We start from the raw sequence: 17,878 nt of genomic DNA, 5'->3' as shown, positions 1-17,878 counted from the left end.
AAACTTCTGCCTCTACCTGACGTACGAGATCTGGGTGGAGGCAGAGGGCTGGGTGTCCGAGAGGCTGGTGGTGAACACGGGGGACATCGGTGAGTCCATCGCTGCGCTGGGAGGGAAGAGGGGGAGCAGGCGGGCGAAGCCGGTGGCACCTAACGGTGTGGGCTGGGTCAGGGGGGTCTCCCTCCCCGACACAACCCCCTGTCCTCCATCCATCACCGGCGGCTTGGGGGGAAGCTGCCGAGCAGCCCCTTGCTGCCCACACCTGACGCCAACCCTGTGGTTTTGTTCTCCCAAACGGAGCAGCCAAGACGGACCCCCCCCGGGGCGTGACGGCCAGTGGCGGGGGCACCTACCTGTCGGTGGACTGGCGGTACCCGCCGGGCATCGCTCCCTCCTACTTCCCACTGCTGTTCCAGCTGCGGTACCGGGAGTTGGGCAGCAGCGTGTGGGTGGTGAGTCCTCTGTCCTTCCCTGCGCGTACCCCCTCTCGGCGCAACACCCACCGACCCATCCGTGCCAAGGTCCTGGGGAGCTGCGACCGGCTCGGTGGCAAAAGCGGCTGGCGGTCTTCCAGCCTTAAACATCAAACCCCTGAGAAAACTACTCTGAGGAGCAGCAAAGCTGCCCCTGGCGCAAGCCCACAAACTGCCCTTGCCATCGCTCCGGGGCCAGTCGGTATTAAATTAACCATAAAGGCCCATTTGAGGAGAGGATGCAGGTTTGAGCCAGGAGAATGGATTAGAGGAACCCAGCCGGCCTCATTCCTGGCATTCCTAGGGAAAGGGAAAAATAATGCAAAGAGCCAAAGCAGGATGGGAGCGGGACTTCCCGGCTAGGTGGTCCCCAGCCATGCTCCGGCATGGGACTCGGGGTGGCTGGGAAACACTGCCGAGGGGGACGCTCACGCCGGGGCTGCCGGTGGTACTCACCTCGGTGTCCGGAGCCACGTCACACGTGTCCTGCGTGGGGAGCAAGGAACTTGCAAGTAGTTCTCCACTGGCAGGTACCACGATCAGCTGCTTCCCAGGTCTTCACACCGCTGCTTTTGGAGCTGGGGGATTTCAGGGAGGATGGAGGACACAGGGCATGCTCCCAGCCACGGGGTACGTGTAGGAAGAAGGAAAAGACCCCCAAACTATTCACTGAAGCGGCAGGTTGTGTGCCCATGGAGGGGGTGCAATGCTGCACACCACCAGCGCTGCTCAGAGACACGGGATTCAGCTCCAGCACTGACTCCCTGGACGTCACGAGCGTGCCAGTTCTCTGCACCCTGGTCCCAGGCTGTGGGACTCGAGTATAAAACCTGAAAATACACAAATAACCCTCTGAGCAGAGGAATAAGGGGAGAAGGAAGAAACCACCAGAGGAGAGCTGTGAGAGTCGTTTAAATACATTTCCCCTCCTCTTTCTCAGCACGAGCCTGACGTGGGGGAGCAGACCAGCTACCACATCTACGACGTGAAGCCGGACACTGCCTACGTCCTGATGGTTCGTTGCAAGAGCGCAGAGGGGAACGGCTTCTGGAGCGAGTGGAGTGCCCCAGCCAGCGTGAGCTCGGGGACCGTCAGCACCCACAGCGAGAGCACGCACCCCACGGCAGCGGGGCCGACCCCGGTCCCGGCTCCCCTTACCACCCCGGGCACCACCGGTGTCACCGCAGAAAGCTTTACTGAGCATTACATAGAATAAACCACCAAAGGGTGGTTGCCTGGTACGGGGGGTGAGCACCCAGCTGGTGCTCAGGAAGCTTTTCTCTTTCTTTCTGCAGCCACCGAAGTAACAGACTGGCTGTTTTATTTTCATTTTCAGAGAAATACATGAGTCAGCAGAACCTCACTGCGCCCCTCGGGCCTCATAAATCTCAAGCGAGCAGAGCACGCGACGCTTCTGCTTAAGAAAGCATCAGGACATCTTTTGTTTTTTCCAAGCATGGAAACCTGGGGTTTAGAAAGCATTCCTGGAAGGAGAGGGACCCGAGCTACCCGTCACAGCCAAAGCATTGCTTTGGAAAGGAGAAGCCCCTCAAACAGCCAGCTCCTGCACGGTGACCCCCAAGGCTGGCTTTGCAGCCCCTGACCGGTGGCAGCCATCTGCCTGCAGGAGCAGGGCCAGACCTGGTGCGCTGAGCTCGCGTGACAAGTCAAGCACCCGCTTCTTAATTACAGCGCCGCAGCCAGAGGGGTCCCGTCCCTCTCCCCACACCAGCAGCCCGACGGTGCGTGCAGCCAGGCAGCCGTGCATGAGCAACCCGGAGAGCCCCAGAGCTCTACCTTGCGCTGCAGGGACAGTCCAGTGTCCCTGGAGGGCTCCGGCACGGCCACCGAGGGGTCACCCGGCACGGCCACCGAGGGGTCACCCGGCCCCGAGCGATCCCCAGAGCTCACCCAGCTGCGATGCTGCTTGACCTCTCGCCTCCCTCGCACCAGGTAGCTCCAGAGGACTGGAAACCAGTGATGCCAGTACAGGCAAACTGGCACCCTGCCTGCACCACGCTCCTTCCCAGCCCCACAGTGCCCTGCCTGCCTGCCTGCCTGCCTGCCCGTGGCTTTGGGGGCATCAGAGAGATTTTGAGCAAGGCTGGGTTCAGCTGTGTTGAGTTTCCATCCTCAGCAGAGCCCTCCCGCCCTCAGGCTCCTCGGGGCTGCTCACGGCGTGACCAGCTGCACCTGAATGGGGTCGCCTCGGGTGCAATGGGATTTTCCGAGGCTACCAGACCCTCGTGGTGTGGATCATGACACCATGTACCTGCTGGGAGCATCAGTGGGATGCCCAGTCCTGCCCAGCACCCCAGGGCTGGCCCTGTGCCTCTGGGCAGGGGGAGCAGGGTCCCGTGCCAGCAGCAGTGCCCATTTTGGGGCACTTCCACCATCGTTGCATTTGTCCAATGCAGCAGCACAAAAGCACAGCACACATCAGCGCATCCCCCATCAGCACATCCCACCAGCGTGACACGTTAGGAAAACCTTCCCAGTAAGTAGAGAAAACACGGAGAGCATGGCTGGGATTTTTAGGATATTTTAGCCCAGCTTCTCTCTGGTCGGAGCGATTCCCCAAGGGAGGGAGATGAATAAACCAACCGATCTCCTGGGGGCTCTTCCTGTCCTGTTTTCTATGATCTACGATTTTCACCGGCCAGATTCGCATGCAGACTTTCTGCAGAGAGATAACGGAGGCTCTCCCTCCCGCACAACAACAAAGCCTTTGTCTGCTCCAGAGAGACGCCGCTCCACGTCCATAAGCAAAGCCAGGAAATGGGGTGGCTGCCTTCAGCCCGGCGCAATCAAATCATCAGGCTCTAAATAAATAATCAGATGAGTAACGGGAGCGCTGCCTACGTCCACCGCTCTCCCCGCCTGCTCGGGAAGCACCGGGAAAATGCTAAGGAGGGAAACTGAGGCCCAATGCGTGAGGACCATGGGCATGGTGGAGGGAAGGAGCGCTGGTGATGGATTCCTGTTCTCCGTTTGCAACTCATCTGAGCGGCTTTTACATGAGAAAAAGGGTTTATTTCACAAAATGACCCAGGCGGTCCCTCTCTCAAGGCTGTGGGCTTGCACCAGGCAGGGCAGTGCCCAGCCAGGGGACTTTGCACCCGCTCACCGGGATCTTCTCCCCTCCCGGCTGTCCCCATGCGACCTCCAGTGCTGCTGGGGTCTTAACCCGCAGGGATGAGGACGGACGTGCTTGCTGAAGGAGAACTGCTGTGGGCACCGCTCTGGTCCATGCCACGGCCACACTTAGCAGCAGCGTGAGTGATGGCAGGGAAGCCCTCTGGGCCACAGAGATGTCCCTTGATCCATTCCTGGGGAGCTTTGGTTGCATGGTGGAGAAGATCAGAGGAACACAGATTTCTTATTAGAATTAATTTGCAAAGCCAGAATAGCCCCAGCCCCTGGTTACACCTCTCCTTTCTCCTCCTGGCCCCTTTCCGTTAGCTCTCTCCGCAGCTCCCGCACGTTTTGCATCACCTTGCTTATCCTGGTGACAAATAAGCCAACGCCTCCCCGAGCTCCGCTCCATGCCGGGTGTCCCTGTCACACCCGGCTGCGGACAGGGGCCAAGCCGTGCCATGGGAAAGGGCCGGTGAGCCCCAGCCCCGGAGGGGAGAATACAACCTCTCCCCATCACGCTCGGGAGCTGGGCGAGCGCGAAGAGCCCCGCTGATGGTGGAAAGGTCGCCCGAGGCTGGGAGGGTGACGGCTACAAGGAGCTTTTGTCCCGGGTGTGAGGGGGACAGGGATGGAGATGTGCCATTGGTGCTGCCAGGTCTTTCTGTGCGCCGGTGTGGGATGCTGGGGCTGTTGCGCTTTGCGAGCACGTCTCAGCCAGCGGCATCCCGCTCCTGGGCTGCCTGCAGTCCCTGGGAAAGGGGTGCTGGGGAGGGGGACACCCCCATACGGTGGGGGAAAAGGAGCCGAGGAAGCTACCGGGTGATTTGGGGAGCTGGGGGTGCAGAGGGAATCAGGATAAACCAGCTGGGAGCACGTTTGGGCTGGAAATCCGGAGGGGGTTATCATCGGCAGCGCAGGGAGACGTCATGAGCCTTTTGGCTATTGCTGTTTTGGCTGGAAACCAATCCTGCTGGGGATTAACTGGGGAGAGGTGGTACTCCCACATCCTGACCACCAAACTGGGAGCACAGTGGGGGCCTCAAGCATTATCTCTGTCCCCATGATGCCCCTTTTGTCCCACACTGCCGGCATGGCACTCACTGGGTCCTTAAGCTCAGTGGTACTGAGTATCTAAAAGCACAGAGGGCTCCCAGCCAGCGCTGGTGGTGACACCTCCCATTTTTTTGCAGAAGCATCTTCCCAGGGTGTCAAATTTGGAATAGAAAGGGAGAGCCCCGTATATGAGGGAAGAGGCTTTCCTTGCTCCGAGGGGGATGACCAGCTGGAGTGGCTCACTGCTGGCAGCAGTCACAGATGCAGCTGTGAACACGTCCAGGAACAAGCCGGCAAAGGGCTTTTGTAAGCCTTCAAGTCACGTTAATCCTGGCTGTGAGCCCCTGGAAAACTCCCTGGGGAGGATGGGGGTGCTGGGGACCCCCTCGGCTTGGGGCAGCGGAGCTGCTCCCACGGTGCCAGCCCTGCATCCGCAGGGATGCATGCAGGCGAGCGCTGCACCCAGGGATGCTCGGGCAGCTTCGAACCGAAGCCGGAGCTGGAAACCCTCCCTGGGGCGAGCGCAACAGCGGTCCATTTTGCTGTTGGACTCTGCGACCAGGTCCAACTCCTTATTTGAGCGCAACACCAACAAGTACCCAGAAAAGCCTTTTTTCCCTGCAACTCGCAGGGTGCCGGAGGCTCTGGCGGGCGTGAGGAGGGGCCCGTCCTGCGGGCGAGGGGCTGGATGCTGCTGGGTGCTGCGGGCTCCCTGCCAGGCACGAGCGGCTGCAGCCTTCACCTGTTTCAGCAAAATCTGGGCTGCCAGGAAGGTTAATTATATCTTTAAGTTTCTTCAGTTGTCAAATCTTGTAGCTATCGTCTCAAGCTGACAGTTATATACCCAGCAATTAACTGGCAGCAAGGTTTTGCAGGCAGCAGGGGGGGTCTGGCCTTGTTTCTCTTCTATGTACACAACACACTCTCAAAACGTTGCCTTAATGGAGCTTAACAGTGCTGGCAAATATTTCACTCGGAAATCTCGCATTTGCCAACGTGTTGCACCAACAAACACCAAATCAATCCAGGCTCCGATAACGAAGGCTCCTCGTTAGGAGGCATGTGCAGATTTGTGCCTTCCTCCCTCCCCTGACACCCTCTTAGGCATCCACGGGCTGGTGCAAACCAGGAGGAAAAGCCGCTTGATCATCGTCCTTTTCCTTTACTTCTGCTTCCTCTGATGCTCAGCAGCAGGTACAGACCCATCCCAGCGGGCCTGGGAAGCAGGACGTCAGTCAGGAAAACTTTTCACCTATGGGACTGTCCTGTCGCCCCCTGCTAAAAATCCCGCCGGTGGATTCGGCAGCAAGAGGAGTTTGCTGTGCGGTGCGATGCTGTCACGGGAATAGCCGGTGCCCTCCTTAGGATGGATTCCCCTTGGGAGGTAGCACTACCCAAAAAAAGGGCTCCTGGATTAAGCACCGCCCTCAACTTCAATTTTTTTGCCCTTGAATGATCACATTTGGACATTTTAAGATCTCTCCCTGCACCGCAGTGTGTTTTACACAGGCTGGGGTGGGTGGCCCCTACGCCAGGCTCCCAGGGCTGCATTCACCCTGCTTCTGCAGCGAGATTCCGTGTTGGCTTCACCACACGCTGGATCCGACCCATGCCAGGACAAACACGGACCGCTCTGCGATAGCCACCCCCTGCGTGATGCTGGAAGGGAATTTCCTTTGCGTTGGTACGGCACAAGAGGCAGGCGGGGGTTATTTGGCCATCCAGCGGTCAGTAGCATTGGGGCTCTTGGGGAGGGCCCCAAGTTTTCTGGAAATGCAGGTGACCACAGGACTCCCATTTTCATGCTCTCGGCTGCTGAGCTCACCTTCTGCAAGGACCAAGGGTGGATGTCTGGTGTCACTGAGAGAAGCAACAAAAAAGGTGTCAGGCCCTGGGGAGCCAGCCCCTCCTGCTGAGGCCATCTTTAAAAGGCTACCGAAACCTCCGTGCCCATGGTTTCAGACTCTGGGAGCGATGCCGGTACGGAGCTCACAGTGGTGGACACCTAGGCATGCTGGAAAGGAGGAAAATGCAGAGAAGAGAGATCCTTCTCTTTCCCTCCAGCTGCTGGTGGCTGAAGCACTCAGGTGAGTCCTGCGAGCAACGGGTGGGTTAGACGACATGTGAAGATCAAACGAGGAGCTCCAGGTCACCAGGCAAATGTGTCTCATCACATCACCTGCGAACATCCAGAAACACCTCCTAGAAGCATCTACATGTGCTACATTTATACTTGCTAAGTGGTGATACCTATAACACAGCTCTACAATACCCCCCCCAAGCACGGGCAGGAGCGTGGAAAATATTTGTTTGGTATATCACTCTATTTGGGGATGGTTTGTACCTTCAAGAATTCAGCTAGAAAGAATTGACAGGATGATTTGCAGCCATCAGCAAACAACGTTACTTTCCCAAAAGCAGCAGCACCAGAGGGAAAACAAATTGAAGCAGGTGCGGGAAGAGTTAGGAAGCGCAAGAATTCCATTCCTGAGCCAAATGGACAGATTGAGACAGAGGAAAACAAATTGGGAAGTTGAAACGGCTGCCTATTGCCCAGATTTTTCAGGCGCTGGGAGGAGGTGGAGGTTGCGTTCAGGCTCCGTTTCGGGGCCTGGGAGCTGTGTCTCCATTTGAGCAGCTATGTTACTGCTCAACCTGGGGTGAGGGTGGGTTTTGGGGGTGCATTTCCACCCCGAGCAGGGCTGGCATCGCAGATTCAGGGAGCAGCATCCTACAGAAGCACGAGCCCCACCACTGCGATGACCATGAGGAGCCCAGCCAGGATGCAGATGCTGATGAAGACGATGTCGCTGGTGTCCTGGCTCTTGATTTCGCGGGCGTCCGTCGCTCCCCCCTCCCGCTGCTGGGCATCCACCAGGTTTTCTGCCTGGCTGAGCCTGGAGGGGTCAGGGCCAGCGATGAGGGTCACCGAGGCTTCCTTCCTCTTCGGCTCACACTGCACCTCGTACTGGTGGATGTCCTCCTGGTCGCCCGCTGAAAAATCGATGTAGAGGGTGCTGACGATGATGGATGTGTTGTTGCGTTTCTGCAAGACAAGGGTTGTGGCTCATCGGGGCTTTGTGCAACTCGTTTTCACAGGGGTTTGGAGGGCAGTTGGGCACGAATCAGACCAGCATCTACTGGGAAGATGGGAGAGGGACTGGGAATTCCTCTCTGCAACGAGTACCACTGGCACGGGGCTAGCCATCTACTCAGCTTGCTTTAAAGGAAGGTTTGCTGACTGCTTACCTGGGATTCGGTGCCGCAGGTGTCGAACCTGGTGTGTATTCTGAAGTTCCTGCCAACCACCTGGGCTGCACAGGAGGGGGTCCCCAGATAAATCCTATTCCTCTCCAGCTGGGCCAGGGACTGCACGGGGATCTGGATGTGGAAGTCCGTCCGGGTGCAGCTGACGTTGATGGGCACAACTGTCGGGACAGTAAACAACGTACATGTAAAGATCCATCGGGAAGGGATTTTTCCCAGGCTGCAGTGGCTGCAGGAGCTCTCGTGCAGAGCCACAGCCATTTTCAAAGCTCGCTGTCCCCATCACACACGAAGCAGGCGACTGACAACGCCAGGAGTAGCAGGGACATCAACCTCATGAGTTCGCCATGCGTCTCACAGTAGCTGGCTTTGCTGCTGTAGGACTCATGTGATGAGTTCTCCGGAAAAAAAGGAGCTACATGCGAAATGAGGAAAGCAATATCAGTATTTTAGCCCTGTCCCGTGCCGAGGTCAGGCATGGATGGCTCCCAGGCACTGCCCTGCTTTCTGCCCCAGGGACAGACCCTACTACCAACCCTCTGGAAACTCACCCTCCTCCCCAGCTCTCCGAGTGACACCCGAGTGCCATTACAGCCAACGCCATCACGCTGTCACTGCTGTAAGCAAGGAAGGATTTACCCTGTGAGGGCAGCCGCTCTCCATCACTGCAAAGCCAGCGAAACATTTGAGTTGAGGCCCAGGATTAGACCACAAGAGCTTTGCTGATGGCTTGCCGTGGGCACAGAGCTCCCCTGCACGCTACAACACCCCTGCAAGAGACACTCTTAGAGCGACGAAATGGAGAAGACGCATCTCGGGGGGACCCCACGTCTGCCGGCCCTGGAGCAATGCAGCTGCGCGGCTGCCACGTGGTCCCTGGGGAAGGGTGAGCCGGGTCCCCAGCCCCAGGGCAGACTCCTGGGGAAGGACGGATGGCCCAGCCCAGGTCCTGTCCCAAGCATCATCAGCCCTCCACTGCCCCCAGAACATTATTTTTGAGAGGGAGCTGGCGAACAGTGCATGGAGGGAGCTGCTGTTGAGCTGCCCGTGATGGTGAGATGAAGGCTTCTTGAATTCTTGCTCAGCTTGAACCAACCATTTGGGCAGTATGAATTATTGAATTATTCTAGCTCCCTCTGAATCTTGGCCTTATGAAACCAGTAAGACGCAATACAATCAGTACGAAAAAATAGTGTCACTTTGCCTCACTTAGTGCATTATAAAACCATTAGAAGATTTACCAAATAACTAAAGTGCATTAGATCAAGAGGAGGAGAAAATGGATCCTCTCTCCTGGCGTGAAGGCTTTCATTCAAATGGCCATAAATCATATGTGCCCAACCCAAGTCATGCCCTTTCGTGGTCCCGTAAGGAAAATATCTGCGTGACTGAAGAGCTGTGGATGTGGAGGTCGAAAGGGAAGTATTTGCACGGCTGAAGAAGTGTGGATGTGGCCGTGGAGGCTGAGGTCCCCCTTTGCCACCGAGGGCTCCCGAGGAGGCCGGTGCCTCCCGGTGAGAGCAGCCGCTCTCCTGGCAGGGTGCTGGTGGTTGGATGTGCCACGCAGGCTGCTAGTTGCAAGCAGATGCCCGAATCGCTGGGCAAACATAGCAGGCAGCCTTGGCTTTATGGAGGGAGGCTCGGTTTCATGTCCAAGCTTTTCTCCTCCCCCCCAACACGCATCCAGCGGCGTGTACCGGGGGATGCAGGAGCCTCGGGCAGCTGGGAGAAGTCACGTCCCTCTCCATGATGGGGCTTCCCCCTGCTCTTCAGCTAGTACCCCATCTATCTGTCTGCAAGCTCCTCCGTCGGGAATGGGGTTTCTCCGTGACCAGACACAGTGAGGCCAAGATTTCTCTCCCTGCACACTGCTATAAAACAGTAAGAAATAAGCAGGACAAGGACAGGGACAGACCTGCTATACACACTAAAGCCCTACTAGATGTCTGGTACAACCTTTCTCCCTCCAGAGGCTGCAGAGGCTCAGGACAAAACTCCATCCTATCTCTTACTCCTAGAGCCACATACCCTCAAATCCCTTCTGCTACACTGGAAATGAAGAACGATTTTGCTGCTGAGGGATAAAATCTCGTAAACCTAGGGCCAGCCACCCCCAGCTCCTGTGCCGCCAGTCCAGCAGACCCGCTCCGGCTCCAGCCCGCCGGTGAGGCTGCCCCTGTCTGAATCATCCCTGACACACAGGTCAGCTCAGATGTAATTATCTTGAAATACAACGAACGCCATAAATTTGCTGGCTTTTGAGGTGCAAAGGTTGGCAAATACACGAGGAAGGTTGCGCACCGCTCCTCCCACCAGCTGCGGGTGCACTGGCTGGGACACGGGGCACGTCGGTGGCGGGGACGTGCCGGGCAGGGTTGGCCAGGTGGATTTGGGAGCGCCGTGCCCCCGGGGGTCCCGTCCCTCCGGTGCTGCTGCCGGTGGAGGAGAGGATGTGGTTCAAGTCTGCCTGCTCAGCTGTGTGCTGGGGGGCCTGGAGCATCCCAGGGAGGAGGGAATAGGGTTGTGATGTTTGAGCTGGTCACCTCCCCTGGGGCTTTGGTCTCCTAAAACCCCCCTGGGTTTTCTCTGCTTCGTGCCCTGAGGGAGAAGCAGGAGCATGGCAGTGGCAGAGATGCAGGGAGAAGAAGCTGGAAAGCAGCTCCTGAATACTAAACATGATGTGGAGCATGTGCGCCTCGCACTCTGCGAGAGCTGGAGCTCACCCGCCGTGTCTTCTCCACCCCATCCCTAAAGAGCCACGTGCTCTGCTCCTGCAGACAGGTATCTTCACTACACGGTCCTTCCAGAAATCACATGGTCTTGGGCATGTCCCGATGGAAGTAAAGCATTGCGGAACACCCAAGCGAGACCTTACCTCCCACGTAGGCGATGGAGAAGCCCCTCTTAGCCGTGTTGCGGTCGGTGTGGAGGACCAGCAGCAACTGGTTGCTGCGGGAGGTGACGGGCGCCAGGCTCTCCCGTCCGCACCACCGCCCCAGCAGGGACCCGTTCTCGGTGCCGCCGTCGAAGGCAGCCAAGTGGTCGTAGTCACAGCCGCCCGTAAGGCTGCTCCGGCCCTCCAGCTCCATGTCCAAAAAGAAGACCTTGATCCGGTAACCCGGAGGCAGCTGGATGCTCCACTGGCACTTGAGGTTGTTTGGGTAGAAGTTGGGGTACCGAGGGCTGGAGAGATTCCCTTTGATAGCGGTGAAGACCTCCTGGCACTCGCCTGCTCAGGGAGAAAGGGGAAAGGAAAAAATGAAAGCAAACCCGAAGCCCCCTGGGTGTGGATGAGCTGGCGGATGTGCGATCGCTTATTTATTGCTAAAGCATACTCTGCCTTCCACCGCACTGCTCCCCAGCCTTGTGTTTGGCTGATGGACACCCATCAGTTTGGGGAGATGGCAACACCCAAGGTGGCCAAAGTCCTACACGGGCAGATGGGGAAATCCCATATCCCCAGGGAATGACATGAGCAAGGGAGAAGGGTGGCTCTTGCTCAAGAGAAAGACAACCCAGGGCCTGGGAGAGCCACAAGGATGCCGTTCGCATTGCGTGGGGGTTTACACTTCACACCGTCATCTCATGAGCTCTCCCCAAAGGGCTCCCCTCCGCTATCATCTCCTCTTGCTGCCGCGGGAGGGAGAGCATCACCACCACCACCACCACCTTGGGGACCCGTCCCCACGTCCTTCCCACCGCCCCACCACCCCGACTCGCCCGCACCCGAGTAGAAATGGGCCTTGAAGCCCCTGCCGCCGATGTTGAAGTCGGACTTGAAGAGGACGAGGAGGTGCGGGGCGGAGGAGACGATGCGGGGCGGGCGGGTGCTGCCGCAGTAACGTCCCAGGCGGGGGGCGGCGGTGGTGGGGCCGTCGAAAAGGGCCACATAGTCAAAGCCACAGCCCTGGCCCCCTTCCACCTGGAAGTCGGTGAACACCAGGGTGAGGGGGCCGCCACCGCTGCCCCCCCCGATGCTCCAGCGGCACTCGGCGTTGTTGGGGTAGCTCTCGGGGTAGCGCGGGCTGGTGATCTCCCCCGACAGCCCCGTCAGCTGCCCGCCGCAGGCGTCTGCGAGGAAGCATGGATGATGAGGATGGATGATGAATGGATGGACGGATGGATGCTCTACCACCACCATCCCTCCCCGCTACCTTTCCGGTAGGCGGCGGCGAAGCCGCGCTTGGCCACGTGGCGGTCGGAGCGGAAGATGACGGCCATGACGTGCCAGGCGGAGGAGAAGGGTGGCGGGGGGCTGCGGCCGCAGAAGGTGCCCAGGAGGTTGCCCTGGTCCCGGGCAGCCCCGTTGTAGACCTGGAGGTAGTCATAGGCGCAGGCGGCGTGGTACTCCAGCTCGAAGTGGCTGAAGGAGAGCAGGACGGAGGAGCCCTCGGCCACCACGATCAGCCACGTGCACTCCGTCTCGTAGGGGTACCGCCCCGGGAAGTTGGGGCTGGAGAAATTGCCGTAGGGTGCTGAAAGCACCCCCCCGCATTTGATGCCTGGGGGAACACAGCGGTGGATGTGATGTCCCCTTTTCCAGGGGAAGCCTAATAGGATGGAGACGGGGTGCACGGCACCGGCTCCATCCCACCACCGGCACTATCAAAACACCAGTGCCCTGCAGAGCTCCGCTGGGCTCAGCCGCCCCTTCTCCCCGGAGGACACGTGTCCCCCCCATCACCTTTCGTCCCTCCACGCATCCCCCTTCTCCTCCCACTGCCCCTGTGCTGCCCTGCGGCGTGGCTGCAGCAGGGCTCGTCCGTGCCCGTGAGCTTGTCCCGCCGGTGACGACGCAGCATCCCCATCCGTTTCTTGCTGGGAAAAAGAAAGTAGGGAGTGAGTTTTAAAGGCTCGGTGGTTCCAGCCTTGCCGGTGCCCCGGCTGCCCAGCCCTTCAGCTTTGTGCCTCCCACTGACAATGCTCCCTCCATATAATGGCGGTATCGGCAAATTCAAGCTGGGAGAAAAAGGGGTGAAGGGCTCGATGCGCGTAACAATGAGTTATGCATGTAGGGATTGATTTTCTAATGAAATCTTTATACTGAGACATGGTTATTATAAAATAAGGCGGGGGGAGTGGGGGGTGGCTGCCACCTGCCCCGGGGTCTGATTAGGATTGGGGTGAAGGGGCTGATATAGCGGGCACATACATCATGTCTGGGAGGGACGCAGACCCTGTGTAGCCTCCAGGGGACACGTACGGGTTCCCAAGCAAGGCCGGGCGCTCGCCGCCATCAATCTGGGCCAAGTATATTGCAAATCAATAGTCAGCCAGCGCGCATTGCTTTTCATCACGCTCGTTGGTGCAGTGACCTCCCGGCGAGGCGGGGGGGGGGGCTCCTGCGGATGCATGTGATGCAGCACCACAGCAAATGGGTAAGGGGAGGGGAGTGCGTGTGTGTGTTTTTCCACAAGCAGCAAAGCTGGCCAGATCTAAAATAGCCTTGCTAATTACCGGGGATAGGCAATCAAGTGATATGGGGCTGGTACTAAAGGAATAATGTTTTTGAAATAAATATCCAAGAGGGGAGCCCACGGGAGGGGTGAGCGGTCACGGTGCAGGCAGCTTGATGGATGAAGGGCTGGGAGCCTTGGGGTGCTCCAGGAAGGGCAGGTGGGTGCAGGCAGCACCGGGCAGCGGGGTCAGGAGCACCCACACCGAGGCCAGGGATGGGGTTTGATTTCTGACGCAGCCCTTTTGTGAGAAAGGCCCTGCCGGTTTTGGGGAGAGGTATAGCTCGTTAGCCGGGTTACTGGGCTGACCTGGCCCACCTTGCCCCCCAATTACTGTGTTGTCTGCCCTGCCCTGTGTCCCAGGGGGTGTTTTATGCAGGTAAGGTGAGGGGTTTATTACATGCACAGCAACATACATACATTCACATATAAATGTATACGTGTGTGCGTGTATATATATATATATATATATATTTATATAAGCATGTGCAGCTCCAGAAGTTAACAAACCCTTCAGCAAAGCACCTGTACACCACAACAGGACAACCCCTACCTGCAATCTTCAGTAAAATAAGAGTGAAGCAGAAAATCAAGCACAGAGAGCGGTGTCCCGCACTTGCTGCCGCACACGGTGACTGCAGATCCCGGCTCCTTTCCCGGGCCAAGCCGGGTGTTTCCCGGCCTGAGCGAGCTGCTCTCCTTGCATGGGCTGAGAGCTGGGACCCGCTCGCACCCCAGAGCCGCTGCAGCACTCGCGAACAGCCCTCTCCTGCCTGGGGACCACGGACGCCCATCGGCCCCGGGGTCCCCACTGGGAGCTGGGACTGGGCTCTTACCTCTGCTGGGAGCATCCCCGAGAACCCTGCACAGCAGGGCCAGCGCTGCCAGGCAGCCTGCCCCCGTGCACCCCATCCTCCGGCAGGCAAATCTCCCCTCACCGGCGCCCGAGCATCCTTTTGGAGCTGTCTATCTGGGAGGAAAAAAATAAATAAAGAGAGAAATAAATAAAAAGCGGGAGGACTGTAGAATTAATAGCGGAATGAATAATTCATCGCTTGTTTGAATTAAGAGCGGCAAGGTAACTTGATCTATTCCTCCCTTCCTTCACTCAGTTTTAATGATCTGGATCAAATGTCCCAAGGATTTACACTATACCAGATACCTTGTCAATACACTATATTTAGAAGAGATATTAATGTTTCAGATATGGTGTATAACGGCAGTAAGTCTGGGCTGACAATATGCCCTTAAGGGGCTATGAAAATAATTTAGTTCGCCAGGCAAGCCAGTGAACCAAAATGGGAATTTCAGACTTACCGCGGAAAAGCACCTCAGGAATTAACGTGATTTATACTGCGGCACCCACTGCACAAAGCCAACCGGTGGTAAAGGCTAGAGAAACAGGGAACGGGATTTAAACGCAGCCACGTCTCCACGTCGGCTGCCAGGTCAGCATCCCCGCAGCGAGTGCCCAGGCTCAGCGGGATGCTCAGCCCGGGAAAGCGGCAGTCGCGAGCACTAAAGATAGCAAATCCCACCTCCCCCGAGGAAGATTAGAGATGAATTGTGACTCACGGGCAAAATACATCGATTATTATAGAACCTGCTAAGGCCTTGGAGAATTACCATGTTCTTCCACGCCGGCTCACGCTTCTTCTTGCCCAGGCTCTTGGATGCACTTGGCTGAAGGTAATCAAGGCTTTGCGTTCCGTGGGAAAGATGCGCTCCTCGTGCTGTGCCACATTAGCTGGAGAAACCCCAAGCCCAGCAGCGGTTCAGTTCCTTCCCTCCCGCCCAGGAGAGCAAACTCTTTCCTGCTGCCATAGCCCACACCCAGATGAATGCCAGGAAACAAAAACCCACAAGGGCCTCCTGGCATGAGGGATCTGTGCTAAAAAAGTCACCTTCAAAGCAGCGGGGAAAGAAGCAGTGAGTATCTCTAAATCTCAGGCGGGGAGGCAAGTTGCATTTATTAATTAAGCAATGAGGATCGATGCCGGAGACGTTTCCTGTGGATTAACGATGGGCTGGGAGGAGCTGATGGCCCGAGGTGCAGCTAAGGACCATTAACGCCAACTGGTCATGAATCCCCAGGAAATGCTCCATGCCAAGGTCGTTAAGCGCCTGCATATAGTTATGGGTAATAATAACAATAATATTTGTACAGGCTCTCTCCCCACTGCCTGGCCTCGCTGGAGCCATGCTGAGGGCCGGTGGGAGCGTTGGGGCATCCCAGCCAGGAGCCCTCCGTCCTGAGCCCAGCTGAGGTGGGGGACATCAGGGTGTCTGTCCTGGGGCACTGCGCACCGTGTCACCCCACGAGCACCAGGAATAAGTGCATGTTCGAACGAGCAGATGCAAGGCAGCCCTCCCTGTCTGGGGCACAGCGCAGAGCTCCCGCACCGGTGCAAGCTCTGGGAGATGGCTGCGATGCTGGCACATCTCCTACCGACCTCTCAGGGACACTGCAGAGCTTAATTAGCTGCTTCCCTAACGGGCTGGGAGAGAAGGTCTGTCCCTGTGCCTTGTACAACACTTGTGGGGCCAGCAACCACAGCAAAGAGGCAGGAGAGGTCTGGCACCGCAGCCCGCGGTGCAGGAGCATCTCCTGGGTACTTCCATACCCATGGCTCTGGCTCAGCCCTCCCTGCCACGATCCCGCGGGCTCGGCGACAACGCGCTCCCCGGCTTCTCCATTGCTGCGCGGCGGAGCAACACGTTCATCCTTGCCGCATCTGTCTCTGGCAACACCCACCGTCCTCCAGCCCTTCCACCGCCGAGGCACATCCCAGCACGGTGCCAGCGTCTGGGACACCGGTACCTACGCAGCCGCTCTTCTCCATCCCTCCAGCTGCGCTCCGCATCAGCGATACCCCCAGGAGACCGGGGCGGGGGGACAGGGCTGTGCAGCACGGCAGCTGTGTCCCCCTCCCAGGAGACGGCATCCATCAACCGCCGGCACATTCACCCTCTCCTGACCTGGGGATGGCCATTCCCCGGCTGGGCCCGAGCCCAGGCAACGCTGCTTGTCAGCAGGCAGAGCCCGGTGGGAGGGTGGAGGGGAGCAGGGAGGGATGAGATGCGGCAAGGAGCGGGCAGAGGAGACGGACAGGTCATTCCGCACGGAGGTCCGGCCGGAGGTGCTCTGGATCAGCCCAGGGCGCTCTGGCTCTGGCCAGAGACACGGTGGGTGATTTCGAGGTGTGCCGTATCGGGGCTGCCTCTATTCCTCTGCGGGCAAATTTATAAATCATGAGTCAAAAAGGCATTTGATTCATTTAAATAGAAAGGATGCGATCAGGACTGTGAGACTTCAGAGAAGATCAAAGGTTTAAATACAGTCCCCAGGAGAAACGGGAATTATTTAGGCAGGAAATAATGAGATGAAATTAAGAAGGTACTTAGACTGCACATGAGGAAGAAAGAAAGCGAAGCGAAGCCCCTCTCCCTGGCCACACAGGCAGCGAGAGCTGAGCACCGGAGCATCCTGCCAGCATCCCCCCTGCCCCAGGGTACGAGCCCCTGCCCTGGCCTGGCAGCAGCCGCCCACCACTGCAGGCAGCTCACGCACCTCCAGCTCCACAGATCCCCCGCGATAATCGACAGCATCACCACCATTTCCCTATGAACCTGCCACCACGGGGTAGTTCCCGGGCCTCCAAAGGGAAGGAAACCTCTCCTCTTCCCTCAGTAGGGAAAATCCTGCCTGACAGCCTTTCCATCCCACATCCCTGCCTTTGCAGGAGTGGCACGCAAGCCTCTGAAAGGGGCTGTCCCCACGGGGGACGGGCTGGGAAGAGGGGACTTGTGTGAGAGCCAGCCTGAGAAATGACAAAAGGTGGGAGGGGGAAGGGAGAGAACGGCAGAAAATAGAGAACAAAGTGCCCACGGGTGGTTTAAAGGCCCCTTCGAGTTCGTACTTCCAAGGACATCGTCTCCTCCACAAAGAATGTCTCGCAAAGACCCCCCGTCCCCTCCGGCGTGGCGAGCTGTGCTGCCGGCTCGGCGTGTGTCACCTCCTCCCGCTCTGCCTGCAGCCTGCCTTTGCAGGATTCACAGCCTGCTCCGTCTCTCACCACCCTCCCTTTTAGCCACGAACAAAGACGGGAGGCTTCGCGGCAGAACGGCCAGACCAGCTGGGTAGGGTTTAACCATGGTGGCCCATATGTGCTGAAATACCCAGACATATTGGGGTTGCGTTTAAAGGAACAGTCCCAGCTTTCACGCAGAAAGTCGTCGCTTTTACGAAGCGAGCGTGAAGTTTTACTTCAGGCCTTTGCAAAAAGGTTGGGTGGATTTTTAGCAAAATCTTAGAAAGGCAGAATATTTAAAGCAAGAGGTATGCAAGTAAGGTTTTCAGAGTACGTAATATTTGAGAAAAATATTTGCTCCGTGTTCCCAGCTAAGGCCCGAGTAGGGCGAGCAACCGGTGAAAGCAACTCCTTATTTTATCCGCCCCATGCTGTGCAGAAACACCTCCACTACACAGTA

General features: G+C 57.7%; 1 protein-coding gene across 6 annotated transcripts; it reads right to left on the bottom strand.

Annotated features, from left to right (window-relative positions):
* Window positions 1-3,716: 3,716 nt before the first annotated feature.
* Window positions 3,717-15,086, bottom strand: CDCP2 (CUB domain containing protein 2). 6 transcript variants are annotated; one of them, XM_049809194.1, is made up of 9 exons: window positions 14,224-14,340; window positions 13,084-13,172; window positions 12,616-12,749; window positions 12,086-12,433; window positions 11,658-12,002; window positions 10,807-11,160; window positions 7,914-8,092; window positions 7,417-7,710; window positions 3,717-6,843 (listed from the first exon to the last, which is right to left on the bottom strand). In XM_049809194.1, the coding sequence occupies exons 1-9, from the start codon at window positions 14,236-14,238 to the stop codon at window positions 6,835-6,837; spliced, it is 1,767 nt and encodes a 588-aa protein (XP_049665151.1). In that variant the 5' UTR covers window positions 14,239-14,340; the 3' UTR covers window positions 3,717-6,834. The 6 variants fall into 6 exon arrangements, with proteins under 6 accessions (XP_049665151.1, XP_049665150.1, XP_049665155.1 ...); XM_049809193.1 differs by having other exon boundaries at window positions 3,717-7,710; XM_049809198.1 differs by lacking the exons at window positions 12,616-12,749; window positions 13,084-13,172 and adding an exon at window positions 15,014-15,086 and having other exon boundaries at window positions 3,717-7,710; window positions 12,086-12,481; window positions 14,224-14,357.
* Between the last annotated feature and the right edge of the window lie 2,792 nt (window positions 15,087-17,878).

This window comes from Accipiter gentilis, chromosome 8, assembly GCF_929443795.1.
Source record: "Accipiter gentilis chromosome 8, bAccGen1.1, whole genome shotgun sequence".
In the NCBI taxonomy this organism is placed as follows: Eukaryota; Metazoa; Chordata; class Aves; order Accipitriformes; family Accipitridae; genus Astur; species Astur gentilis.
Note: the sequence above shows the minus strand (reverse complement) of the source record. Positions and strands in the feature narration are given on the sequence as shown.